This window comes from Melospiza melodia, chromosome 4 (assembly GCF_035770615.1).
Source record: "Melospiza melodia melodia isolate bMelMel2 chromosome 4, bMelMel2.pri, whole genome shotgun sequence".
Taxonomy (NCBI): Eukaryota; Metazoa; Chordata; class Aves; order Passeriformes; family Passerellidae; genus Melospiza; species Melospiza melodia.
Window position 1 is genome coordinate 50,652,721 of NC_086197.1, and position 27,960 is coordinate 50,680,680.

Genomic DNA, 27,960 nt, shown 5'->3' on the forward strand with positions numbered 1-27,960 from the left:
TTTTTCTGAAGAAAACTACACACATTTGCACTGTCTGTCTGCTGTAGAACCAGTGATGGTGAAGAAATTATGCGGTCAAACCTACGTGCCCATTAGCCCTGTCCTATTAAATTTTGAGCTGGTTGTTCAGTTCAGACAATTTCTTGGGAAGGTATAGACAAAGACCTTGGAAATACTGACTTTCTGCAATTGACATGAAAATAGGTGGCCAGTCAGAGGAGGGAGATCTTACACCCTTGTCAAGAGGTGGACATCAAAAATCCATAGGAGACTGGATCTTGCCTCTGCTGCTTATGGAGCTGCTTTGTTTTAATGTGTACTTCTTGTTTTAATGTGTACTTCTTGGGAAACCAGTAAGAGAATTGTGATTTCTTTTTTTACCCCCTTCTCAGAACATGCTGCAAGATCAGGCAGGAGCTCTTTATATCTGGTCCTTTTGTAGAAGATAGTTATCAGTCAGATGCATATGTGATGATCATACTGATGTATCTGTGACACCCCTAAAACATCCTTCTGAGCCCTTAAACAAATTTGTTGTAGCAGTAGTATCTATCTATCTATCTATCTGGAGTATTTGCAGCTGTATCTAGATGTATCCATTGGATTTCAGCTTCCTGCTCATTTGAGGATGGAGGAGGAGAAACCAAGCCATCAAGATTTTAGAGTATTTTACTCCTTTGTGTGGAAGACAGGTTTGGGTTAACAGAAAGTCAATTTCTTTTTGGTAAATGACACAAATGTTGAATGAAAATGATTGCTTGAAGAATTTGTAAACTTATCTTTCATGTTTCTCAGCGCTGCTGATATTGCTTGGGGAAAGTGAATCTGAAGCTCTTCTCAACTCAATGGGTCTTCAGTTTCACCATCATGTTTCTTGTAAGGAGAGAAATACCCAAATCCATGATAAAGATTTGCTTTAAATAGTGATCAGGATGTTATTGATAGCAGATATAGAGTTTGCAGCCTGTTCCTGTGGTTACGCCGACGTTCCCCTTTGCGAATGAGGGGTGTCCCAAAGCTCCCGTGAAGCCAAGGAGCATCTCCACTGCCCGGGGAGGCTCTGGGCTTGTTGCCTGAGAGTGGGGGTCGTTCGTAGTCCTGCAGGCTTGAGTCTGGACTGAGCCATATCTCCGGCTAAGCAGCTCCAGCCCGTCCGGGCGAGGGGACAGCCCGGGGCGTGGCTCTCCCTGGGGAGGAACGGGGCGTGAGGCGAGGGGCCGGGGCTGAGGCCGGGCGGCGACGCTCGGGGCCGGCGGTTTCCCAGGCGATGGGTGGGGAGAGGAGGAGGAGGAGGAGGAAGAGGAGGAGGAGGGGTCCTCGCGGCTTTATCTCCCACCCGGCTCCGCCCGCCGTCGGCTGTCTCCCGTGACCGCAGCGCACCGGCGGGCGCAGCGCGGGCAGGGCAGCGCCCATGGGCTGCGGCAACTCCACGGCCGGCAGCGCGGGCGGGCGAGGTAGGGCGGCGGGGCGGGCCGGGCCGGGCCGGGCGAGCGGCGGAGCGAGCATCCCCGCCGTGCTGGGCAGCTCTGCGGGACTGCGGGGGGCGGCGGCGGGCACGCACCGCGCTCGGCGGGGATACAGCCCCCGGCGCGGGGGATGCCCGTCCGAGCCGCGGGAATCGCTGCCCGCCCTCTTGCAAGAGCATCTTCCTTTCCCGAGGCTGATCCGTTTGCTCAGGGCGAGAGGGTGATGTGGCCTGCCGCGGCACCGGCGGCTTTCTGGTGCCTGCTTGTCGCTAGAGTCACCACCTCCGACAGAAGCTGCCCAAGGCGCGGCGAACCCAGGCCGGGAGCTGGACGTAACGATCCCGCCAGGGGTGTCAGCTCCAACCTCTTCGCTTCCCTATAAGGCCACGAATGCCACTTCTGAAATGAATTTGTGCGACATCTTCGTCTTTTGCTTGTTGGAGAAGTTGGAGGATATTCCATGATTGAGGTTTCATGCATGTTAATGTGTACTGCTGGCTGGTGAGTCCAGCTGGCTCCCTTATTTGTTCATTGCTATTTTCAAAAGAGATAAGATCTGGGAAGATGGTGCTGTTGTGCTCTTCCTCCCCCCTGCCCCCGCAGAATAGGAAAGTACATGGAAACTGGTAAGTGGACCTTCACCCTGTAATTATAATATGAGCATTTCCCAATCGTTTTTCATCCTAGCTGCACTTGGCAAACATTGCCACCTGTTCCAGTACCTTTATCAAGTCTTTCAGATGCACTGGTGAGCTTTCAGCTCCTCAAAATATGCAAAATAATGGTTGGACAACTTAGAATTACTGGGTCCCCATCTCTTACTGTTTTGAGTTGATTTGAATTAACCAGAGTTTCAGTACTGCTTTGGGTGGTGCTAGTCCTGACTTGGTCCTGCCTGTGGGTGTGAATGATGCTGTCTTCTCTAGGGTGTACATACGTGTGTATGCTTGTGGGTGCGATGCTGTTCAACTCTGCACTCCACGCTTGGAGGAGAATGTGATTCAGCCATTCCTTACTCGGTTTCTGTTAAATGATTATAACTTAGGTTTTAGGTACTATGTCTGTCCATCAGAGGCCTCTCTCACCCATAAAGAACACATTGTGTGAATTTGCTTGAACACTCAGTGCTCTTACTGGAGCTGTCCAGTTTGCATACATGAATTCTCTCCCTTCAGTTGATTCCCACGTTGCTGTGACTGAAAGTTCCTTCTGTATATGACCAGTCTAGCTTCATACCACTGAGGTGATGCTTGTTCGCATCTGATTTCTGTTTGCTGGATAAAAGCACCAGAGAAGTTCAGACGAGACTGTTCAGTCAATTATTAGTCCATTTGTGGTAGTTTCTAAGTTGATGTTGATTTGACTGTCCTGTGGAACTTGTACCAGGGTACAAATGGGTAAATGTCAAATAGACTAACTCTGACAGCAGTGTTTTTTTGAACTCAAAGTTTGTTTAAATGTGTTCCTTTGCATTAAAGGTAGTTGTCTTGAACAGGTTTTGGCTTGTAGATACATTAAGTATTTTCACTGATGGTCTGACCCCTTTGATAGTTAAACTTACTTATATGTTTTACATATACATTTGAACTTGCATTTTTTGTAAACTTTTAAATGCTCTTTAGAAACATTCCACAGATCTCTAAGGGCTTAGTGCAGGTAAAAACTAACAATGCCATGTAAACCCCATCTTTAGTATAATGGAATTATTACTATTGCACTGGTAGACCTCTCCAAATCCAATGGAGCTCTGAAAGGTCCCGTTCACTTCTCAATTTCACCACTGTCAGTCAGGAATTACTCTGTGCAGTCTATGGTCTTAAAATAACAAACAGCTGGTAATAAAAGCAAGATGTCAGATGTCTACTATTTATTTACTTCATTTAACATTCCTTACAAAGTGTGTCTAATAAAAATAAAATTATTTTATAAAGGGGATATTCCATTTTTGCTTGGAATCCTTGAGCTTTTCAGGAAAATGCAACTCATAATTTCACCAAAAGATGTGAAGACTGTGTAAATACAAATAAATTTTGTGGCATGCACAGCATGACTACATTTTTAATGCTAAAGTTATGACTATTCTGTAGTTGGTAATGTCAAAGCTAGAGGTACATAACATGTAATTAACCTGTAACACTCTGTCATATCATATGACTAAGTAAAATACTGAAGCATACTTCACAGAACACATTAAATGTGTTACACCAATCACCATTTTCTTACTCTGGTAAAATTCCTATTGTAGCCTAATTTGATTTTTTCTGAGCAGATGTATATATAGTGATAGTTCAGCTAATGATATTATCTTCTGTTGCATGGCTAGAATGACATCAGACCTTTCAGCTCTATGGTCTGTGAGATCTAAACTAATAGACATGATGTAGAATAACATTTCTGTCTGTGGCGCAGTACTTCAGAACACCAATATAACTCACAGCATTCAAATGTTCTTTCCAGAGTATCAGACAGTGGCAAAATCTCTTCAACTGAGAAATGGCAATTTCAGTTATCCAAGTAAACTGATGTATATGCATCCTTCTTAAATTACCTAGCTATTTTATGTATTAACTATGGATTATAGTTATGTATGTCTCAACTTGCTGTTTTCCTTATGTTTTGTTGTCTCATTTTACATATCCTTCTTTCACGTTATTTCCTCGAGTTTTAGAAGCTCAACAATAGCTCTTCTTTTTTTGTGTACGTCTTTTTAAAATATGCTCTTATACATTCATTCCCCTTTTTTTTTCCTAAGTTAAGGCATTTCCCTTGATTCTAATGATTCTTCACTAAAAATTTTTAACTGCCTCCTCCTTTCCATATCTAGTGTAGTAGCAATGACAGCACCTTAAATTATAGTACTCTTTGGAGGCTGTCAGTCTAGCCTTAATTTAAATATATAGAGAAGCTCTTTGTCTGTGGAAAGCTTCAAGTACAGTCAAGTTATGATGAGGGAGATCTTTCACACCAAGTTTTAACAGATTTATTAACTTCAAGTTTGGGCAATGCCCAGGAAGTCATCGTGCCATTCTATTGATTGGGTCTAATCTGTGTACCGAACTCCCACCTGATGAGCTGAAGAAATAATTGACGTGAAACAAATTGATGATATTCTGTCATCAGTCACAATGGGGGTAGAAATAAAATAAATTCATGGATGTTAGAATGCGCTTCCTTACTGCTGACTGTTGGAGCCTGCAATAGAAAGAAGCCTGCAATAGAAAACTCACTCTTAACAATTGCATGTATGTGTGTGTAATTTGGAGGGGTTTTTTTTGCTTTTTGTAACAATTTGGTGTGCAAGAAAATGCCATAGGATATCGTTCATTAAAAAGTATTAGAAAAATGTTTCATAATCTGCTCAAAAGTCAGGTCCTGGCATTTTTTGTATCCATTTTATTTATGTGAGGGGTTGCATCTCATGCTTTTTATACTTTTCTGAAGCTTTTGCCTCTCACCTTCACTCATGATGCATTCCTCAGCATAGAATAGTATCCTCAGTGGCTACAAATGTTTCTCAACCATCTTTTGCATTAGGCCTGCATTTACCAAAATCCTGCAGTATCGCCAAGAGAAGCTGCTGTTGTTCTGAAAGAGCAAAACCCCCTCTCACCTAGTGGAGGATGCTTTGGGATAAATTCATCTTCTTTTTGACTTTTTACTGTTTAAATGCTGTGGGGTTTTTCTGAGGGATCACAGCTCCACTCTTCTAGACAGAATGTTTTTCTTCGGTAATCACTGGGGCTCAGAGCAATGTGTGGCTGAATGGGCCACGATTATTTGCAGGCTGTACTCTTTCTTCTCCTTCTGCAGCTCTAAAATACCAAAATGCAGCCGTGATTCTACTGTGTAAATGGTATGAGCAGAGAGGTCATTCAGGACAATTCAGTATTTCCTATTTCTTACGGATGTGGCTTTGTAGCTACTCTTCAGTGTCTTGCTGAGGTTCGGTTAGAAAAACCAAGCAAGCAAGAGCCTATCAAGACAAGGCTTATGGGGTCAAGTGCTGCCTTTTCTTAGGCCAGGCTCTTATAGTGGGAAAAAATGGACAAGCTTTATATATGTGAGCCTTTTCTCAAGTAATTTATGGAAACCATCATATCTATGAGAGCAGTAGGCCTTGCTGCTATGGAGCGAGCTGTAGAGTGTTTGTGGTTTGGGAGTAAACAAGATTCTTTGGCTGAACTTCTGACAGAAGGAATTTGGGCAGCAATAAAATTGTGTTGCTCACTAAACGTGCAAGAGTTAGACAAATATGTTGGTGAAGTAACAGGGTGAGGGTGAATGGATTGGACTTCACAAATAAACATGTCCATATGAACTGAGATGGTTTTGGTTCCTTGAGAAATAATATCTATGTGTAAGGAATGTTCAGGCTCCTTAATGAACAAAAATTTAGAAGTTTTTACATAGAGAGTTTTTTATAGTACACCTAGCTAAAATTATGTTCATTTGCAAGCTCAGAACTCTTGCAGGAAGAGAACTCCTTTGGTAACTGGAAACACTCTCAGATCTGTTGTCAGGTACCTTAGTGATACTTGAATGAATTTGAACCAAACGCTTGTTTCACTTTTGCTGGTGAAAGTGAGAAATAAACCCCACTGAAATTAATGGAATTCCATCAATGAAAGTGAGGATAAACTGGTTTGCTGTGCTTATAAAAAAGTAGAAAACAATGTTTTTCTTTTTATATGTATTTTTAAATTTATTGTAAAAGTAAAACTGATTTCTTAAAAAGTGAATTTGTTTTGATCATACTCAGTTCTCAAAGTTTTTGTGTGAAATACATTTCAAAACACTGCAGTGATTTTTCAGCAGTGTACCCTTCCTAATATTCCAAGAAAACAAGTGCTGCCATGTGTGAACGTTAGTGGCATATTTCCAAACATGGAATTTTATAGCTCTTATCAAAGCTCGGGCTGATGGGTTTGAGGGACATCTCCCATCTCCAGAGTGAGGATGTATTTGTACCATAATGCATTGAAGACAGGCAGGGCACTGAACATGGACGTGGCACTGAAGTACGCCCAGTGATTGACTGGAACTTGATTATCTCCTCTGGGGAGCGTAGCAGTGCTGCTGTTGGCGCACAATTTTTCTCCCTTGGCTTGAGGTTTCAGTTTGTATATTAAACACTGTACTTTTGCTGTACTTCCTACAAGCAAGACAAATTTTTGAGATCGGCATCCAAGGTGCTTAGACTCAGAAGAGTCTTGGCAAAGGCCTCTGAAAGGGCCGTGAACCTTTTAGAGAAACTGATTTTGATCACAGAGAGTTTAGACTAAAACATAAGAAAGTTATGGCCCTTGTGCAGAATAGACACAGCAAAGGAATAGTTTCTTCTGGAAAACATTAAAAATCCTGCTAGGTCCAGCTAGGTTTTTCAAAACGCATGTTGTCTGAAGTGTTGCCGATGCCTGGGCTCTGTCTAGGGGTACAAGGGGGTGCCCTGAAGGCTCATTGCTGAGCTGACTGCATGAACCGGCCTTGGTAGCAGAAAATGTCTCCCTACATTGACAGAGATTGAGCTCGCACAGCAATGCCAGCCTTCCATCTGGGTACAATTAATTGTACAGGTAGTGCTTCATAGATGTGCCCGCAAAGCCGAAAAGTCTCAGAGGGCTGCCTGGTGGAGTAAGGTTTCAAAGCAAGGGCCTAAGCTTATTGTGACTAGAGCTACTCCCTCCAATTTACGTAAGGCTTTCCGCTGATACATGTAGCCATACTGAGATTTTGCTGAATCTGGAAGCAAGACTAACAGAAAAAATGTGTATGAGTCTAGTCGATGTTGTTGCCGAGAAAATGAGGGATAGTCAGGTTATAGGAAATAGGAATGACATTGTGTTCAGGAATTAGCTGTAAAGGGTGATGTTTTCTGCCATTCAAGCAATCCATTCAGGTAGACAGAGCCAGAAAGCCTTGCAGGTCTATTACTTCTTCTTGTTAAAAATAAGAATGCAAAAGGCATATTCTTACACATCAAAGAGAGATGAAAGGTATTTGCTATTTGTATATATTTTTCATCAGCAGAAGAACTAAAAGTTTTCCAAAAAATGAAGTACCGTGGGAGAAAAAAACACAACCTACCTCCAAACTCAAAAAATCTTTGTGATTGTGTGATTGGCTATTTCCATTTCTTCAGGATGAGCTCAGATCACCTTTTCCAGCTAAGTACTAAGAGGAAAGGAGAAGTGAAAGGTTTTTCTAATGTCTCTCTAACTTCTGTAATTAATAGAAGGGATAATTTACTGGTTACTCAGCTGAATTCTATACTAGCAAGAGCAACATAACATTAGTAAATTGGGAGAAGCAAGAAAGAGTTTGTACTTGGGTAAATGTTTATCTCCCAGCAAGAAACATCTGAGTCACCAAAACAAAAAAGTCAGTCACTTATACCAGGTAGCCAGGTGGCAGCTTTTGTCTCTTTGGTTTTTTGTTAAATAGCAAGATGAATTAAGGGGTGGTTGATCTCATTAGATGTCTGGGGCTTTGGAAGGGTTGTGTCCCATTGTTTATATTAGTTCTGCTAGTCATTTTATAAAACTTTGTTTATCTGGCAGGAAGAATGAGGCAGCATTTTACACATGTGGTGCCAGCTCTACAACTGCATCAAGTGGCAGAATAATCAGGTGTTTGGGAGTAATTGCCTGGTTAGTTGTGCCAACTTTGTGGCAGACAAAACCACCAGAGTTCTGAGCAAATGGAAACATATAAAATTCAGAAAGAGTATTTTTTTCTTATGTTGCTCCCATCTTGAGTGACTGCACCTGGGCACTGGTCCACAGCAGCATCATTTTCACACTGGGCCACTGAGTCTGGCCCAGATGTGATAGATTTAAGGGATTGTGTGGATGATCATTAAGGATAAATGTAGCAATCATGAGAAATGTGTTCTCTTACAGTGGCAAATTTTTGTTGCTATTTCTGTGTTGTTTAGGACAGAAAGACAGAAAAACAGTTACTGCACTGTTGGTTGGTTTACAGGATTATGCCATTACCTAGTAAACATGTTTTGGTTTTTTTTTTGTCCTAGGTGCTACAGGGACTACTAAAGATGTGTAAGTACTTACTCTTCTCTACTCTTTTAAATATATAACCCTGGACATATTTTCAGTCATACTAGCCTTATACTAGATTTAGTCATACATGATTAATCTGGCTTCTAACATATAATCAACACAACCAGATGTTTACTGTCTTTAGTGACAGCTTTCATCTCCACAAAACAACTCCTTGTCTTTACAACTCCTTGTTTACTTTCCTACAGATTTCTTTGCTTGTTATTTTTCTAACAGAAATTTCTTTTCTCTGCTTCTGTTGAGACAGTTTTCTAGCAGAGCTGGTTATGTTACTTCAGACTGCTTTTCCCCATCATGTGCCAGTGCACCTTTTTCCAAAGGCCATCTAATTGTATGAAGCCAGCACATACATTTCCACCAGGCCCAGTGAGAGATTTAGAAAGCCACTGAGACAAAATCCCTCTCTTTTGCATGAGACCGACTAACCTGTCCAACTTCCTTTCCAAAGTACCCACCTTCTCTAGGTATTCTCTGCATTAAAGATAGCATCTCTTTGTTTGACGCAGGGTAGCAGAGGCAGCCCTACCCATCCTGTTTTTCTCTAAATGTGCAAGGTCTTTTTTACTTGCTGATACAGGAATGCACAGGAACAGCTTTATTCAGCCATAAATGTATTTTTCTACCAAAGAAAACCATAAAGAACTCCTCCCCAAGGTCTTGCCTTCTCCTATTTCTTGTTACTGGTATTCGCCACTAGCTGGGAAAGATTGTTATGTTATGCAATAGGAACATCCTTCGGTTTTATTTACTTCGCTTAGAATAACTCCTCTAATTAGATGGAGGAATCCTGGTGTAGAAATGAGGGCAGTCAAGTCAGATAAACAAGTGGAAGGAAGAGCTTAACAACAGGCTTGTCCTTGCTATTACAGAGCAAGGACAAGAGAACTAACAACAGGTGTCACTTGGCTGATCAACACTGTTGCCACAGATACTCTTGAGATCTGTCTTACCTCTGTAGTCTGTTTTCTGGGCTTGCAATGCCAGACAATAAATTACAGAAGGGAATCTTATAAGGAACCTCTTCTTGATGCAGCCTGCAGCATCACTGCCCTCAGTACTCCTGTATTACAAACACACTGGTTTAATTTACAGCAGGACCTTATTTATTGTTCATTTTAGATTATTTAAGGACTGACTTAGAACTGCATCTTTCTTTTTGCTCATCAGTAGTTTTAAATTTCAAAATCTCATGCACTGTTGAATTATGAATGTTGTACGCATGTTCCTGTGCTTAAAGGTATGGAATATGTAAACTGTGAGTATATATAGAACGGTGTTTAACTGTGTGTAAGCATTTTTAGAGCCTGGCTGCAGGAGTTAAAATGGGAACATCCTACTTATTAGTGTGACTTCATCTGTAATGTTTCAAAATAGTATCAAAATAACATAGAAAAAAATTAATTCCTTGTGCAGTCTTCAACAAAGTGAAAGGGTCTATTCTGGAGCTATTACTCATTCAGATTTGGGACAGTGGAGCCAGCCAAACAACCCATATGAGTAATAGCATGGTTGAACCTTCTATTTGATGTTAGAAACACACACTTACTAAAGAGGAATGGCAGCGATGACCCAAAAGCCCTAATCAGGCATTCTAATACTTAACAGAAGATTTTTATGAAGGAAGTAAACTATCAGCAAAATTATTTTCATTTCATAGAAATGAAAAAAGCGGATTTGTATTAACTAATATTATAGATCCACAAAACTTTTTTTACACCTTTTACTTTCATCAGCTAAAGTTTCTCTTTAAATAACCCTTATCTTTTTATTTTGCTGTCAAATTTCAGTCATAGCACTTTTGATCCAGAAAAACATTTAGGTGTGTCCATCCTTTCATGCTTTTGGATACCAAATCCGGTTATTCTAACATGAGGTTTCTCATTTCTTGACTGTGACTTATTGCCAAAGCACCATGACTCCTGGAGTGCACAGCCAGATGGAAGCGAAGAGGGCTGGATCCTGCTCGGGGCCCTCCTGGGTGACTGTGAGGAAGCTGCTTTGCCCTCTGGGCCTGGAGTTTCTCCATCAATTAGATGGGGGTGATGATATGATCTTCCTCTGAAAGGGCTCTTCCTCTCTGAGGGCTGTGTGGTGACAAGGACACGTGCTCCGAGAGCATGTCTGCCCTCTGTGCTCCAACCCAGGATCTGCCAGCCAGCTTCAGCCCCATTAATCAAGAAACATTCATCACTGCTAATTGGGAAAGCCTAGCTGTAGGAGAAGTAAAGGATATGCTAGAAAGTAATGCAATGCCTGTGGTATTCAGTGTGTAGCTAAGTCTGGGGGAGGATTAGTTACACTAGGAAGGAAAGGATACAACAGTTCAATTCCATTTCAAAATATTGAGAAGAAATGCATCAAATACAAATTAAAGGCACTTGTAACCAAGAAACACCAAGAATCTGAGGAGTAGTTTTCTGTCACTTGTTCAAAGTTCAATGAATCATTACTGGTGGGACTACTGAGCCCATCTAGAAAGAGTCTCTATAATGATCGGAACAAACAGAGCCATAAAAGCTGAGGTAAGAAAAATGTGGGTGAAAAGAATTGGTATGAATGCCTGTCATCTGACATTTAAAATATGTGAGAAATGACAGCTTCTTTTACCATCAAATGGACATAGGAATGATGGATGTAAAAGCTGACAGATGAACAAAGTGTTTTTTTCAGATTTCGGGTGACAGGGTGACTCTTGGGACAGACAAAACCTTACCAGAAGAAACGCTTATTCAGCTGTAAATAGAATGCCATTTTGTGGATTTGCTCTTAAATCTGCCCACTGGCTCCAGAACTCTGCCCATGCTACCTGCTGAGAACCATGCTCTCGGCTACTCTGCTGATGTCAACAGCATCTGAGGCAGCTACACAGCAGCCAGTCAGCAGAAAGCTCCTTGAACTGTTAAGTTCCTTTTGCTTTCTATTCCTGGTGCAGAAAAGCTTATCCTAAGCTTGCTGTCCCTGGAGGACTGCTGGACTCTTGTGTCCATGTGAGCCCAGGAGATGTGGCAATGGGAACAGTGCTGAAACCAAAGGAGCTTCTCTCCAGTCTCACTGCCATGTGGTTGAGCATTGCTGTTGTGGCTTTGCTCCATGGAGCCACCCATGTTCACTCAGCCTGGGCACAGAAGCAGCACCTGTCTCAGTGGCTCAGCAGACACTAAACATGCAAAATTAGTGGGCGCCCTGCAAAAGGGGGTCTTGAGCCATCATTTGTGAAGGTGAGAGGTGTGTAGTAAATAAACTGGGGCAACATTCCTTCCTGAGCCCCCAGAAAGGTGTGTAAAATGGCTCATTCCTTAAGTGCCATCGTCCAAATTTTTCTTTCTTTTCCCTCTCACACTCCCATGTTACTCCTATCTCTGCTCATTCCCTCTTTTCTGGCAGGGCTACAACAGTTTGACCCCAATCATTGCCCAGCCCAAGAGCTGTTGTCTGTACAATCCCAGATTATTTTTTCTGTCATGCATTTGAAGAAAAAAGGTATTGCAAAATTACTGCTTTGATTTATAGCTAGTAAGAGGAAAGGAAGAAAGCAAAATGTTAAAAAACCTTCTTGTCTGCTCAATCATAGACCTGGATAATTTGTTTTGGTGAGAGAGTTACAGTAATAGTCTGTGATGCCATATTACAAAACATTTCTGGAACAGAAGAAATTGGCCCTGTTTCCTACCAGGAAACATAAAAAAAACCAAAACAAAAACAACATTAAATTCCTGTTGGACAATACTGATTATTATTCTTACAACTCCATTTCAGAGGCTTCAAGCTGTGCCTGTAGTTTTTGGTGCCTTTAAACAACTCTTTTCTCTGGACAATGGTTAATCTGGATTATAGAAAATGTTCCAAATAATATGAGAAAATCAAGCCTGTGACACATTTGGTTGGTTCAACAGAAATGACTGTCTGTGATCTTTTGGGATCCAAAGTCCCTTTCCTTAAGTAGAATTTTTTTTCCACCTAAAAATACATCCTAATTTCCACCCACTGATATACACAGGCTTTCCATTTTCTTCAGGAGAAACTGGCCCACACTGTGACAGAGCAGCTTCACGGTCCTCAAGAAAAAATGTCTCTGCATTCTCTGTCAGTGTGTGTGAAGACTCTAAGATGGCGTAGGTGACTACACGGGGTCACAGGAGATGGGAAATGCCTTCTGACATGTCTCTGGTTCCTCCAGGAAGGGATGGCAGGAGGGCCAGGAAATAAGGAGTTTATTGATCAGTCTTTCTTGAGTGGTAAGACGTAGACAAAGACAGCAGACGAGGAGTGCTATGTCCTGCATAAATATAATTTAGCAAAATTGAAGAATAATAAGATTTTCTCCAAGCCTCAACTATTAAGGGACCTGTGTACCCTTACTCACTGTGATGATGCAGAAAGGATGGTTGGTAATGTCCCTTAGGAAGAAGGTAGATGCCAGAAAATTGCCAAGCTGTAGCAGTAGTTTAAGGCATTTGCTCCCCTCCCAGGAGGTTTAAGGGCATTTTCTTGCACTTAAGACTGCATCTTGCTATGAGCCCTCTGCTCTTCAGGCCACAATCCCATTGACTTCAGGGCCCTGTAAGGGCATAGAGCCCCAGCAATTAAACAGCAGGCACATCAACCTTTTAGAGTAAATAAATTGGTCGGAGACCCAGCTGAAGTGCATCTGCTGCCCCATCCATACCCAGTCATGGAAGCAGAGCTCAGAATCTGAATATTTAGGCAAAGGTGGGTGAGTAATTTTTGTGATGACTGATGTTGGGGCACAGACTGAGACTGCAGCACAGGCATTGCACACTGAAGGAGTAAGAATAAATTCTTTTTATTTTTTGTATTACCTTTGCCTTCGTGTCAGTGCTGGTTACTTTAACCCCTGCTCCCATTCAGCTACACTGTACTACACAGTACAGTGCATAGAACTGACAAAGAGTTTTTTGAACAATGACCTGTAACTGTTGTCAGACGTGACTCATACCCTTTTCACTGACTGGGCCTTCACAGCACTAAGTTGCTGTGCTGTAACATAGCAATGCTTAGTGTCAGCAAGAATAGGCCTCAAGCAGATAATAAGAAACAATATTATAGTAGAGCTATGAAACACAAGTAGTAAACGACACAGTTATGAATGTTTCTTTTTGAGTCAACAGAGAGGGGGAATTGTGGGAATCCATAAAAATCAGAAGGTTTTAGGAACGTGGTAAAAAGACAGGCCTCATGCAGCAGATTTGTAAACAGTGCTAAGGGAGCAGAAAATGTTTCTAAGCTGTAGTGAAGACATAGCAAAGAAAACGATAGGGCTGTGTACGTTGGACTTTCTAAGTTGCAACAAGTTTATTTAGTATATATTTAGAAGGTTAAATATGAATAGAGCTCTGTGCTTTGTCTCTTATAAACAAGCCATTGTGTTTGAGAAAAGGCTACTGTTGTTTTAACCAATGCTACATGTGCTACCGTGATTGGATAGAATTACTGTCAGTATGCTTTTGCTCTATGTGATTGGCTAAGATGCATTTATGTTATGTTGTAACATTAAGTTTCTTTGGTCTGCTGTCTGACCCACAAGCTGTTAGCATCACTTCATTGCCATAGCCATGTAATGAGACTGATGCTGGAAATAAACAGCTCACGATGCTGATCAAAGCGACCCCGTCCCATTTGTGTCTGTATATAAACTGCTGGCATCGATATAACTGGGAGGAATCAAACCTCAGTGACTCTGTGGATCTACAGACTGACCTGTGATTTTGCCCTAAAGTTAAAGGAGACGTAATTGCCCATTTATATGGGATGATTAACAGCATTTGGTCTGTAAACAACAGGAATTGCAGTGCTTCATTTTATAGAGAGGCCTTGTAACAGTTTCTGGATTCTGTAATAGCTGCTGTGAAAGTTTCTCTCTCCTCATCCTCACTCACATGCCAGCACAGACACCCAGTCCCTTTCTTTCCTCTTATAGGGGAATAGCAGTCCAGGCCTGTTCCTGTTACGTGCAGAGCCTTAATGTTCCTTTTATGTGGGGAGTATTGTGGGGACTCACTCAGGAATAGTGTTAATTCATGTGTTTCTGCTCCCAAATCTACTTTCAGATCTCACTAGTGGGGGTCATAAAAAGTAAGCTGCATCTCTTCTCAATCCTTTATTTCTTCTGTACCTTATACTGGTAAATTGTCCCTTTTTTATACCTGTGTGAGTACTTTGTTGAATGGTGGATGCCCTAATTTAAACTGGGGTCAGTAATGCTTCAAAATGCTTCTGAATTTACCCAGATGGACATGGAGCACCTGAAAGAAAGAATCTGCTAACATACTTTGTATCTTTTGATGTTGCAGAGCAGAAGAATCCATATCAGATGATGACAAAAGGAGGTAGGTGCTCTGCTCAACCAGGGTTAGCTTTATTTGCAATAGGCTGCAGCGAGTTCTGTTGCCGGTTCTGCATCCTTCCTTCCCTCCTCCTAAGTCCCAGCAACACCAACAAAGCAGAGGAGAAACAAAAAGAGAGGAGGAAATCTCACACAGAGTCAGGTATTGATGAGTCCACCCAGCCTGTTATTGAGCTAGGGAGGTGGGAGCGTGGTGGTAAAAAGAGCACATTATCTTGCAGCTGTAGGTGGTATGCTCAATAAGGGCTGGTGGCCTCTGCCTTCACACCATCACCGCCACAGAAGGTGACATTATTGCTTGTGGGAGATCTCTGCTGGGCTGGAAGTTGAAGGAAGTATGAGTCTGTCATCAAGCAAATTAGAAATTGGCTCAGACTCCCAGGAGCTGGAGAAGGTGTGCTTAATTCAGCACCTAACAGGGCAGAGCAGTGTAAAGGGAGACTCTGCAGGTAATAAAAGGCACAGTAGAGGCTTTAAGGACCCATTTTTTTACCCCCCTTTATCTGTCCCTGCATTTCATACAGGCTCTTTGGAGCCAGAAGGTATCCTCTGCAACTCCGTGAAGAGAGGGAGAGGGTTGGGCCATGAAAGTACCTAAGACACTTGTTCTCCTTTATACTATCAGTTTTCTCTAAGTGTGACCCTAAGCAGGGGCAGGCAGGTTGCATTTATTTATGAGGTAAAAGTGCTATTTAATTGGTGTGCATTGTTTGAAGTGTGGTGCTTTGGTGGTCCCAGTGTCAAACATCAGTGTCAGATTAGCTCTGTCCTCTGCTGGATATACTCGAAGAAGCTGGGCAGGTTTTATTATTGTCACAAGACAGCTGGGATCTCGTGATAAACATCAGGAATTTGAGTGAAAAAGTACCTCCTTTCACAAGGAGAAGTGTCCCAGCTGAGCTCTGATGTGCCTGTAATTATTTTTCCACCAGGAACTATGGAGGGGTATACGTGGGCCTGCCATCAGATGCGGCTGCCATGGCTCCCAGTCAGACGAAAGCTGCACCCAAAGGTACTGGCAGGTTGTAGATTTATTTTCTCTTGCTTTCTGGGGATCATTTTATCTAGTAGGATATATGTCCTTTAAAAATCAATTATTATTTCAGACAGACTGGCTAGCCTTGAAGCCTCTTAATGCTGTGGGGCTGTTTATACTTGTCAAAGGGTTTGTTTCCTTTTATTTAAAATTTAACACACTTTTGCAGAAGGATCCTAGAGCAGATGCTGACAGTGTAGGTGCATGGTCTTCTGAACATCTTCTCCACTCTCTGACTGCTCTGTGAATTGAAAGAAAACAAAACCCTGTTAGGACTAAGAGGCTGTGATAGATGCACTTGCAGAGCCCCAGCGCTATTTTTAGTTTTGAAGGTATTTACTTGCATTGTGGTGAATTCCAGTAATAACAGTTAGTAGATGCTTGCTTTCAGGTTTATTTCTGTTCTTAAATGAAACCCAGCAGAAACTGTTTCTTTTCCATGTTATATTTTTGAGCAGTGGGAAAAAGCATTAGATTTATAGCTATTTAATTGACAAGTCATAAACATGTAATTATGAAATAATGTAATATTCTTTTGATTTAACACAAAAAAATGCTGCTGTCACATATGTACAGCACAAAGTTTAGTCACTGACTGGTGCTTTCAAAATTTGCTGCAAAACAAGAAAATGAAAAACAGTAACACTTTAAACCAAAAAAACAGTAGCTGGTTTTGGAACAGTACTAACTAAACAAAACACGTGTTTTGTTTTTTTAAAGATTTTAACCATCTTTGTCTTTCATTTTCTAATTAAGATTAGAAGGAAATAAAGACATCAAGATGCAAGCAACCCGAGGTACAGTATGTTTTGATTTTTTTACATTAACATTATGTGCTTGGCATGCATTTGTTGAACAGAACAAGGCAGCAATGCTCCCTGTGATGCTTTCAGTTGGTCTGGGAACCACCAAATTACATCTCCAGCTGCATAGTAACTTCTAAAGGCTGGACCAGGGACCAGTTCTCAGTGGGTGCAGATATAAATTAGACAGTAGTAAAGTCATCTTCTTGGTGAAAATTGAGAAGCAAGGAAACTTCATTTGGGAGCAAATAAAAATCAAATGTCCTTAGTGGTACTCAGACCTCCCATAAGAGGTGAGGTACATCAGATCAGCATTTGCAGAGACAAAGATTTCTCCAGGAATGAGGGTTTTGCAGTTAGAAAACATCTCCTTTTTTGGAAGGACCTTGAAGACCATAGTGTGTCACCCACTAAGTAATGTATTGGAGCTTTCCCCGTGCTATGGGAGTATCTGTGGGGGCTTCATTTTCCACCTGCTATAATAGAACATTGAAGATTTATAGGCTCTATTCCTAAATGAAGAGTTTTGACTAAGTTTAAAAAAATGCTTTATTAGTTCACATCTGCAGAAAAAATAAAAACAAATCAAGTTTCCATTCAGTACTTGAACTAAATAAACATTGACAAATTTTGATATGGAATTGTTTTGATGTCTAGCCAATGGGGAGCTGAAAACTATTAAGCTGCCAACAATTTCCATAAGAAGTAGAGCTCTTTCCTAGAGAAACAGTTTTGACTGTCTGGATGCAGGTGCTGGATGCAGGCCTTGTAGAGCAGAACACATATAATAAGTGCCTTTATTATATGAGTGATTAAAGCCCCAGAACTTTGGTAGGAGCAGTCCTAAACAGGGAGAACTTCAGGTGGTCTTCACAGCTAATTTCAGTAACCTGGCTGAGATGTCTAAGCTAGAAACACCATCACCCTTGACCAGGTCAAGGCTCAAGCACCATCTTGAGATTGCAGCTTTCCGTCCGTGGTTTATGAACAGACTCTGAGTTGCTTAGGTCCTTGTCTAGGTGCTTTAGTTGAATGCTTGAGGCTGGATATAATCAATCACTTGACTTTTTTTTTGCTATTTAAAATAACTGAAAGTATGCTTTGCCTTCATTCATGCAAGATCAGAGCATGCTGATTCAAGCTGCACAGAAGAGCAGCTTCAAAACTGCAAAGGTTCCTCTGAGCTCCACAAGTTTATGTGCGTGTGTGTCTGAAGTTCATGGACTACAAATCTCTCAGCTTCTAGTGACAACCTAGTTCTCTGGTTTATGTATAGAACATTCCTGTGTTGCTTTTCCACTACTGTTTTACCACTCTACCTAAATAAATCTGTTCCTTTTTTTTTTTTTTTTTTTTTTTTTTTTTGGAACAGTCTATTAAGAGCAGTTGCCAGTGCTTTGGAGAGAGCTGTCTTTGTGCTGAAGATTTTGATATTTACACAGCCTTCCAGAGAGCAGGAGAGATCAGAGCACCAAAAAATCCAAACTGTTCCAAGTTCCAGCAATGGGTAAAGCTTAAAGTACAGTGTTGAATTCCTTTCCAGTGATAATTGCATTATGGAAACCTCCTGCTGTTCTCCAGTGAAAGATGAAATTAGTGAACTCATGGTGGATGTTGCTGTTCAAGAGCTAACTTTGATGATCTGCAACTTATTTCTCTGTGGCCATATTGCAGATTCCATCAGCTATCAGCTATGCTTCATATATTTCCTCAAAAAAGTTTGATAGATTTTATATAGAAAACCATCACTACTGTCCACTCAATAGTTTCTATGGTAGGTTCCTGTAAATTAATTGTTATTTTACTTCAGAGTAATATATTTGACAAGTTTGCATCTTTTTGGGAATATTACAAATTTTAATATTTTTGCTGTGAAATATTAAGAATAGGATGAAACAAGCTTAAGACCTTAAGGTTCTTTATAATTATTACTGTCCCTTTTATACCATGTGACAAATATTAGTGTTTAATTTTCACCTTGTAAAAAGATGTTGCTCAAGGAAATTGATTCAAATAAGAACGATATACTTCATTGTATTATTTACATGTCGGTTTATATTTTACTTTAGCTATATCTCTTTTATAAAGCATTACATATAAAAATACTAACAAAATAAACTGTTATGTGTTCCATTCCATGTAATAATAATATGTCCTTGCATAAGGATGAAGTGATAGTATTTTTGGAGCTAGTGGAACTAGACTCCAGTGCTGCATCCTCCTGACCTGTAGAGTATTTTTGATCACTATTAGAGTTTTATATCCCTGTCTCATCTGAAAGCATCTCCAGTATGGCAAATTGAAACAGAATGAGCATTATTACTACTTTAGCAAATTGTTCAGGTTTTAAAATTCATTAAGTTAATAGCAATTGTAAGTTTCTCATAGAACATAAAACAGATTGTACATTTACAGATGGCTGAATAAGTATTTAAACTACTAAAGCCTTTTGCAGCATTCTTTAGTCAAACTCTTTTTAATGGGACTTGATACACCATACACTTTAAATAATCAAATAAACAAAGAAAAACCCCCACCCAATCTGCACCATATTAATATATTACTGTACATTCATGACCATTTATAAAATTAAAAGAAAACAACAAACCGTAAAATTTGGGCATGAAGAAATAAGCCGCTGTGAACCATGAAATTCCTGCCCTTTTCACTGATACCCATTACTACCAATGAACTACCATTGACTATGATTTCCAATAACTTGCAGCTTTCACTTTTATATAGTGGTAGTTTGATGTGAGGCTTGCAAAAAGAGATATTTAAAAGTATTCCTTGCTTGTCCTCTTTTAATTATTTGTGACATTATTTATTGCTATTCTCTAGCAATCTGTTACTTGGGTTATCAATGATTTCAGGCTTCCAGCTCCTGTATCATTCTTGACTGTCGACCTCAAACTGAAATGAAATAAGCTTGAGATTAAATAAGCTTGAAGATGTGGTGTTAAAATATCTCTCAGTATGAATGAAAGTCTGTAGATTGCATCTGCCGTGTCTTGTTCTTGCAAGCCAGACTGGTGAGGACTCAAGTTGCCCTGAGTGATAAACATGCAGGCTTTTCTCCTACCTGCTTACCATAGCATGAGGGTATAGTTTCCACTTCACATATTCCACAAATGGCCAAAATGGTTTGCAAAAGTTTATTTAGTACAGGGCAATGCCTGACCTGATCACGATTTTTTTTCCCAAAGCAGAAAAAGCATCAGTCATCCTAGAATACATCAGCATTCAGCTTGTGCACAAAAAGCCAACTGCTGGTGCCAGTAATCAACCCAGTTGTTTATCCAGTTCTGTCCTTCAGTTGCTGGGAAGAATTATCAAAAAGATGGACAGGGCTAAACTCGAACATCACTTGTTCTGCTAGTGACATCTGAAGCCCCATGTGTGGGCAGAGGGAGGAAAGAGGTGATTGCTGATGAACAGCTCCTCGCAGCTGGTGGTGGGACAGGGGCAAGGGGTACTTTGCTTGGTTCACATCATTGCTTGTTTTTCCTGTGCAGAGCTACAGAGAAGCTTGGAGCACTTTGCAAAATTGGTCTTTAATGTTTGATCCTCTGAATGTGTGGGAGGTACAGTAGTTTCTTAATATTTTTGTTCCTCTGCGTCGTTTAATCTCAAAAGTTTACTGACCAACTGACAAATGTGCAGCATCATAGACTGGAACATCTAAAATAGACATACATTCATTTATGCTATGCAGGCCTGTGCCATCAAACTGAAGAGCTATGGCCATGCTCTTGTCTCAATTTGCAGATTCTTGTCTTTTGTTTTCCCAAAGATCCATGAATCTAGAAACTGTGTTACAGGATGCTGTATTCTGTCCTGGCCAAATTCCACTTAGGGAACTGATTTTCTGCTCATGAAAAGTCCTCTATGGTGAGCCGCCTTTGTTAAGAAAAGCACAAGTTATTTCATGGAGAAATGAGTGTATCTGCTCTTTCAAAACTTACAATCTATGGATATTTCTATTAGGAGGAGGAACAAAAAATAAATCCTATATGCCAGCTGCCAGCTGTGCATGTGATGGCATCCTTGGAGAATATTTAGGCACTCAAAAGATGATTCAATGGGAAAACTGAGAACAGAACACAAGGAGCCATTGAATGACAGAGTTATTATTAAGGAATATACTTCGGTTTTGTCAAAACATCTTGAATTACCATTTGGGAAAAATAAACATTTAAATGTTGGGGCTGTAATACCATTTTCCTTGCAGTGATTACTGTTTCTCCAGCCAGAGCTGAGGAGCCAGTGGAAATAATTCAGCGAAGAGTTCTTTTGGGCTTAATAATCTCGCAGTCTCTGATCTGAAATTCTCTGGTAGCCCAGAAATATTATGCTTGAATTCGTGAATCTTGAAAAATTCTGGAGTAGGAAAACGTAAGATTGAAACAACACAAAATATCTTATATTGCAAATTTTAGTCTCATACAAACTCTATCACCTCAAAGCTTCTCTTTTAAATTATGCTAATGAGACAGTGCATTTATTTTGCTTTCTACTTAATGCAGGAGCTTTGCTGTAAGTGCCCAACTTCTCTGTTTCTGGGTAGTCCAGACAGAAATAATGCCTGTCTTTTACGTGCCATACACATTCTGGTGTAGTTCAGATGATGTGACAACTCTAAGCCTCTATGTTGCTCAAGGGTTAAATCTTGTCACTAAGAGAGTTGCAGAAGACCTGGTAAAAGCAAGTGTAAGCTCAGTTAGAACTTCATTCACTATAAATGAAATGTTTTCCTAGCAAAGTCCACACAAGGCTGAAACTGAAGGAAATCATGGAGGTGAAATTTGTCTCTAATGAACACAAAGTACTAATTTACTTGTTTTCATCCTGCATGTCTGGCAAAGGAGACACTGCTATATGGGACTATGGTTGAAATGGCATCACTATTCCCTGTCACCCACACAAGTCTAGCAATTCCCAATAATCATGCTTCTCAAGCAGTCAGTGAGTCACTGCTGATCTGTTTTCTGCAAAGTAGACCTCTGTTTGGTTCCCATGGTGATCAGAAGTGACAGTTATTATGGGCTGCTACTAAAGATTAGCAGTTGTGTGTGCTCTTACCTGGTTATAGTCCCTGGGTGTTTTGCAGTGCATCATCATTGCTTCCTACTGACAGCAATTTAAATGCTTCAGGTGAATTGGCTTTGTGGAGAACAGGCTGAAGGAGGGGGATTTGGGGAGTATTTTTGTTTTGCAATGTATTTAGAACAAGATGAAGAAAATAACAACTCTGTAAACTTTCCATAGAGCAATGGTGGTCCAGTATTGCAGGAAATCTTTTGAGGCTGGGCTAAATGACTCAACCCTTGTTTTAAAGATAATCAAGCACAGAACTTAGGTTTATCATAATAGGAGCTATTTCATTTTATCTGATCTAACAATTTTTGCTGAAACTCAGGGGTTTTCAAACACAGAAGAACTTCCTAGACAGCAGAAATCTGTCACCCCTGTTGTGGGATCTTCTTTTTACTGGTCACTATTAAAATATGTATAGGTGAAGATAGGACTCACCTCATGAACCAGCTCATTCTGTGAAATGCAGTGAAACTCTCATTAGCATAGCTGTACTGAGAAAAGTACCACAGGATGAAGCCTGGGTATAAGTGAGCTTTGTGTGCCAGAAAGGAGAAAACACATAGGAGAACAGGAGAGTGAGGATTATTGTGCAGTGAAGAGAGATGTAGAAAGAGGTTAGGAACAGAAAATTATGTAAAAAAGGAAATACCTTAATTAAGTATCCACTGTGTTTGTCTGTGATTGTAATCTCTAGAGCAAGAAGTAGACAGCTGCCAATTGTTTTAAGACTGAAGAGAAATGTGAGTTGGCTTATAAGGTCATTCCAACCCTCAGATGTCTGAGACTGCAAACCTTTAAGGAAATAGCTTGTCTCATTTTTATTTGCTTAAAGTCCAGGGTAATGAGTCCATGCACCTTAATGGTCCTTCTGGGTGTTACCAGGATATATAAATATCCTCCTGTATCTTTCAAAATTTCTTTTGCTTTTTCCTTTAGTTTATGTCTATAGGCAGTCTGTGACAAAGACGTAAATACAAAGATGTAAAAACAATTAACAGGGTTAATATAAGAATAGATTACATTGCAAGAATAGATAACATGCAAAAAGGAAGCCAATGTTTAGTCTGAAAAACAGTGTAGAGATAAAACCTAAACTTTGGTTTAGTTATGCCATGTATTTTAGATTTCTGATATAACCAATGAATCACTGTGCAAATTATTCATTTGGGTCACAGCACCTTATTGGTACTCTAGAATTATCTGTCCACTCACAGAATTTTGTTTCTGATGTTTGATTCCTATGTTACAGGAGATGGCAGTAATGTGAAATGCTAAATTCCACACTTCACCTTTGTTGTCCTCTTCTTGTGTTGTCTGAATCTCAGTGTTGTCTGCAGGATGGCTTCATCTCCATAAAAAATGAGGTTGTGATTCAGAACGACAGTTAATTAGAAGCAAGTCATATTTGATAACAGTTTTGTGGGGGATACCAGACTGCTAGAAAATGCAAGACTTCATTGCAATTAGGGAGGCATTCAAACTTTGGAGAGTCCACACCGCATCACTATCAAACTTGACTTGTCAGTATGCAAATATAAAACCACACACATAAATAAACAAAATCAGGGAGGTAACACACACTTTCAAGCTTGTATCCAATATCATGTTTATGGTTATGTATTACTGGAGTCTGACTGTAACCTGGAGCCGTGAATATTTACCTTACCTACAGCTAGGTATGCATTCCCCGAAGGATATTGCTCTGAGGAAGCCTTGGAAGGACTCCCACTACCTGGGTTGTCTGTAGGAGCCTCACATGCTTATGGGAAATCAACCAATAGACTTTCTCTAAAATTAAGATTTAATCAGATCATAATATAAATAATATCAACTTGATCAAACTCCAAGTATCTGGTTATTAAAACAATGTACTTCATATTTGAAGTCTCACATTAAATTAGCTGCCTGCTTCTTTTTCCTCTTCCAAATTGTGAGTTACCTAAATAAATAAATAAATAAATTCTTTTGGCTTTACAAGGAACTGCTTCAGATCATCAGATAGAAACAAACCATTTCTGGCAGGGAATAAATTTCTAATAAGGAAACTGTGCCAGCCAGGAGAGATGGAGGGCTTATAAATTCCAAATTATTTTAATAGGATGAATAATAGTTGGAGAATTTACATAGCACTGTTAAAGAGCATTTTTTAAGACATCATTGCTTGTATAAGCATTGCTTCTTGAGAAACCCAAGATTTCCATTGGAAAGAACCCTGAAAATCACTACTTGAAAAATAAGTTTTGATTTATGATAATATTTTCTCAAGAGCAGCATTATATTTTTCTCCTTGAATTTCAAGAGGAAGCCAAATTCTCATTGGAGCCAGTGAGTAAACAGCCTACCTCTCCTTGCCTGCAAACAATCACAGATAATTCTCATTCAGAGGTACAAGAAAAAACATAACTGGTAGTAGTAATGTATGTGTTCATACACTTGAAATGAATCCAAATCTTTAACAAATTTGTGTAGATTACACTAGATTTCATGCTCTTCCTTTCAAGTATTATCATTAAAACATGATACTTCTTTTTTTTTTCTTGTTGGTTGAAATAATCCCCAGAAAAAAATATTTCTTCTGTGTTTGTTGCAAGAATGTGTAATTCTTTATAATTTGCAGCACTTCTTGCACTACTTCTCATTTTTATCTAGAGTTCAACTTCTGGCATAAAAAACGTCTGCCACAGACTACGTTTTCCCAAAGGGCTATGCTCACACCTGTGCTCAGCTGAGCATTCCAAGTAGGTGCTGCTGGAGATTTTATCCTGAATGTTTCACTACTCAGCTGTCTTTCTCAACTTCAGTTGAAACAGGGACAATGTTGCCTGATTATACTGTAGGAGGAGAATTTACTGCATGTATGACTGTGTCATCTTGAGATTTGCACTGGCACAGTTTGAGGAGTTTTCACTATCCATGAGGATATTGAAACCTCATCTTGGCTCCTGCATGACACCTACTTGACATGGTTTAGCCCCAGCCAGCAATTAAAGCCCACACAGCCACTCTCTCACTCCTCCCAGGTGGGATGGGAGAGAAAACTGGAAAAGTTAGATAACTCATGGGTTGAGACAAAGCAAAAGCTTCACACACAACAAACAAGCAAATAAGGAATTCATTTACCACTTCCCATGGGCGGGCAGGTGTTCAGCAATCTTGAGGAAAGCAGGGCTCTGGCATGCCTAACACTGACTTGGGAAGACAAACACCATCACTCTGAAAGTCCTCCCCTTCATTCTTCTTCCCCCAGCTTTATATGCAGGTATGCAATGTCCCTTGGATCACTGGGGGTCAGCTGTCCTGGCTGTGTCCCCACCCAGCTTCTTGTGAGCCCTCAGTCCATTTGCTGGTGGGACGGTGAGAGGCAGAGATGGCCTTGATTCTGCTCAGCAATAATGAAAACATCCCTGAATTACTAACACTATTTCCAGCAAAAATCTACAAAACCACAGCCACATCTGAGCTACTCTGATGAAAATAAATTCTTAACCCAGCCAACAGCAGCAAGCTCCTTTAAATTTTGTGTTACAAAGTTGGAAGGCACAAAATGGTGGGAAAGCGTCTCCATTAACATTTCAGTTTGTGCAGTGATGTGCAGAACAAGAGCAAGCATTACTGGTGAATTAGTTGGATAGATGACTTGGCCACACTTCAGTCTCTTTGGAGTGCGTTGAAATGATGACAAAAGGAGCGACATAAGGAATCAGTATCACAAATACCTGTATTCAACATTGCGAAAGTTAGCAGTATCTGGTGTTCTGTCCTGTGAAAATTTCACCTCCATGCCCCTCTAGATAGGAAAGGAAATTGCTCCCGGTAGTTTTTACCCTAAAAATTAATTCCTCATAGTGACTTATCAGTATTCTTGCCTAGGTCATGGGGTCTGGCTGATGTACACAGGGTGTAGCTCTTCTAGTCTGGAACCCCCGCTCTGCAGCCTGCTAGTTTTGTCACACGGTTCTGTAGTGCACCTCCATGCTGTCTGCCTGTGTGAGCAGTCATATTGGCCTGGAGAAAGAGCTGGTTGACTGCTGAGGCAGAGGACACATCCATGACATACGCCCTTGGTTGATCCCACTGTCTCTGTTGCTCTCAGTGAGGTATGGCAGCTTCACACCAACCGAGGGAGCAGCCACATGCTGGTGATTGTCCCCAGGCCGGGTGCTGTCCCCACCCAGGACAGCAGGCCAGCACAAACACTACTGTGCTGGAGAGGCTGGGCTGGTCTTTGGCTGGCCAAAGTCTTAAGCAATTCTGGTGTTTGTTTTTCTGCACCTCTTGCTCTCTTAGCAGCAGAACCCAAGAAACTGCACTGAGTTTCCTTTTGTGTACCTCCTGGACAAGCCTCATGTTCAAAGCTGTGCTGGTGACAATCCAATTCATCATCATCTGTCATCAGTTGCACATTGCCAGGCTCTCCCAGCAGTCTCAGAGTCTCATCCTAGGCTGTAGGCTGAAAAAAAAAATCCTTGACCAAAGTAGGTCAGCAAACCATGCCTGGCCTCCAGCAACAGCTTCAATCAGGGACGGCAAATTTCTCACTATTGCTCCTAAGAATTTTCTTCAAAAGTGATACTTTTCTTTCAAATGGGAAAGAGCTTTACAGATGTAGATGGCAATGACAGCTCCCTGAAGCTTGGATCCTCTGCCAGTACTTTACAGAAAAGGTGTTCTGATGAGAGAGAATCCCAAAACAGGGGATTTACTATTAAAAAAAACCACCAAAACCAAAAAAACCCCACCTAAAAATGTGTAAGGAATTTTTTGTAATGAACCTTGATACACATCTGGCATTCTCATTTCTGTATCATTGAATTGCTCGTTCCCTAAAAGCAGACAGCATCTGAAGTTTTTTTCCATAGTATCTATACATGCAATTTTAGCAGCTAAAAATTTACATTTTTTTCAAAACACTTATTTCAAATTTTGAAAAAAGTTGCTTTATGTCTACTATCCTGATTCCAAAATTTCCCAAATTAATTAACCAATCATTTCAAAGCTTGTGGTCATTTATTTTACACTTTATGGTTTCATTTTAATAGATAGACTCAAGTGCTGGTTTTAAAATGAGGGGTTATGAAATTTTACAAAATATTTAGCAATGAGAATGCTAACAGTACTACTTTTCACTTTGGCACTGCCGGTGATGAAGTTATCGTTTGTGGACATAACTTAAAAATCAAATTGTCTCTAAAGGAACTTCTAGGTTAAGTTTCAAAGATTAGAGTATATAAAAATGATACATCTGGGCTACTTCAGATTGTCCTGTAAGCCATAAAAATATGTCTCTGAGGTTTTTTCTATAGAGAAATTCTTGCTGTTGTCCAGCGATTCATTAGAGCTCTGGTCTAGCCTCTCTACAGATGTTACTATTATTCTGCAATGAAAAAAGACAACCAGCCATTTCTGGGCACTCTGTAAAGTCTTGAAAGCAATATAGCTTAAAATAAATGTTTGTATCCTGCTGTGTTCTTTTGACCTTCAATGCACTTTGGGCACTACTAAACTATAAATATGATATAAATAACATCAAAAGATTCACTCTCTCATGCTCAGAAAATTTGAAGAATACCAAAATTAAGCTTCCTGATATATTTCTATTAGGACACATTTTTTGACAATGTGATCAATATTATTTTTATGCTACAATAGATTAACCGAATTAGAAATCTGTGGGAAAATATATTTTCTGTTGAAATTTTGCAAATGCTTTTTTATTAATTTTATAATTGTTTTATCCTTGCTTTGGGCCATTTTGTTGCCCAGGATTATGCTTTCTTTGCCTGTGCGCAAGTTTGATAATAAAAATGCAATTGTTTATGTCCTTTCTTATTTTTGGACTACTGAAAGCTGGTTCTTTATTAACCAAAGATGGATAATTGATGAGGGCAACATCTCCCAATAATTGTCAGTTGCTGTCTAAAATGCAGAATGAAAATGTCAATTCTTCAAATTGCTGTAGCTCAAATGATTTTGTTTTGCCATTACTGTAACTTACTGGGAACTCAAAAGCTTCCATCATGCTGCTGAATGGGTTAAAATAAACTTGAAGAGAAAAAGAAGGATGGTACCCTTTCTGCTTCATGACAACTAGTGTAGGTACAGCAAGGTAAGCAAAATT

General features: G+C 40.2%; 1 protein-coding gene across 2 annotated transcripts; it reads left to right on the forward strand.

The window, feature by feature from the left end:
- The first annotated feature begins 1,385 nt into the window (after positions 1-1,385).
- Positions 1,386-27,901, forward strand: C4H12orf75 (chromosome 4 C12orf75 homolog). Of its 2 annotated transcripts, none has more exons than XM_063154349.1 (6): positions 1,386-1,454; positions 8,497-8,521; positions 14,854-14,889; positions 15,839-15,928; positions 16,699-16,739; positions 18,118-27,901. In XM_063154349.1, exons 1-6 carry the CDS (start codon positions 1,412-1,414, stop codon positions 18,123-18,125), a joined length of 243 nt encoding a protein of 80 aa, XP_063010419.1. In that variant the 5' UTR covers positions 1,386-1,411; the 3' UTR covers positions 18,126-27,901. The 2 variants fall into 2 exon arrangements, with proteins under 2 accessions (XP_063010419.1, XP_063010421.1); XM_063154351.1 differs by having other exon boundaries at positions 15,839-15,918; positions 16,704-16,739.
- Positions 27,902-27,960: the final 59 nt, after the last annotated feature.

What these genes read in the sequence shown, in the direction of transcription:
- C4H12orf75 (XM_063154349.1), top strand. Translation starts at nt 1,412, where the DNA reads ATGGGCTGCGGCAACTCCACGGCCGGCAGCGCGGGCGGGCGAG. An exon ending in CGGCAGCGCGGGCGGGCGAG is followed by an intron (nt 1,455 to 8,496) that starts GTAGGGCGGCGG and finishes TTTTTGTCCTAG; the next exon opens with GTGCTACAGGGACTACTAAA. An exon ending in ACAGGGACTACTAAAGATGT is followed by an intron (nt 8,522 to 14,853) that starts GTAAGTACTTAC and finishes TTGATGTTGCAG; the next exon opens with AGCAGAAGAATCCATATCAG.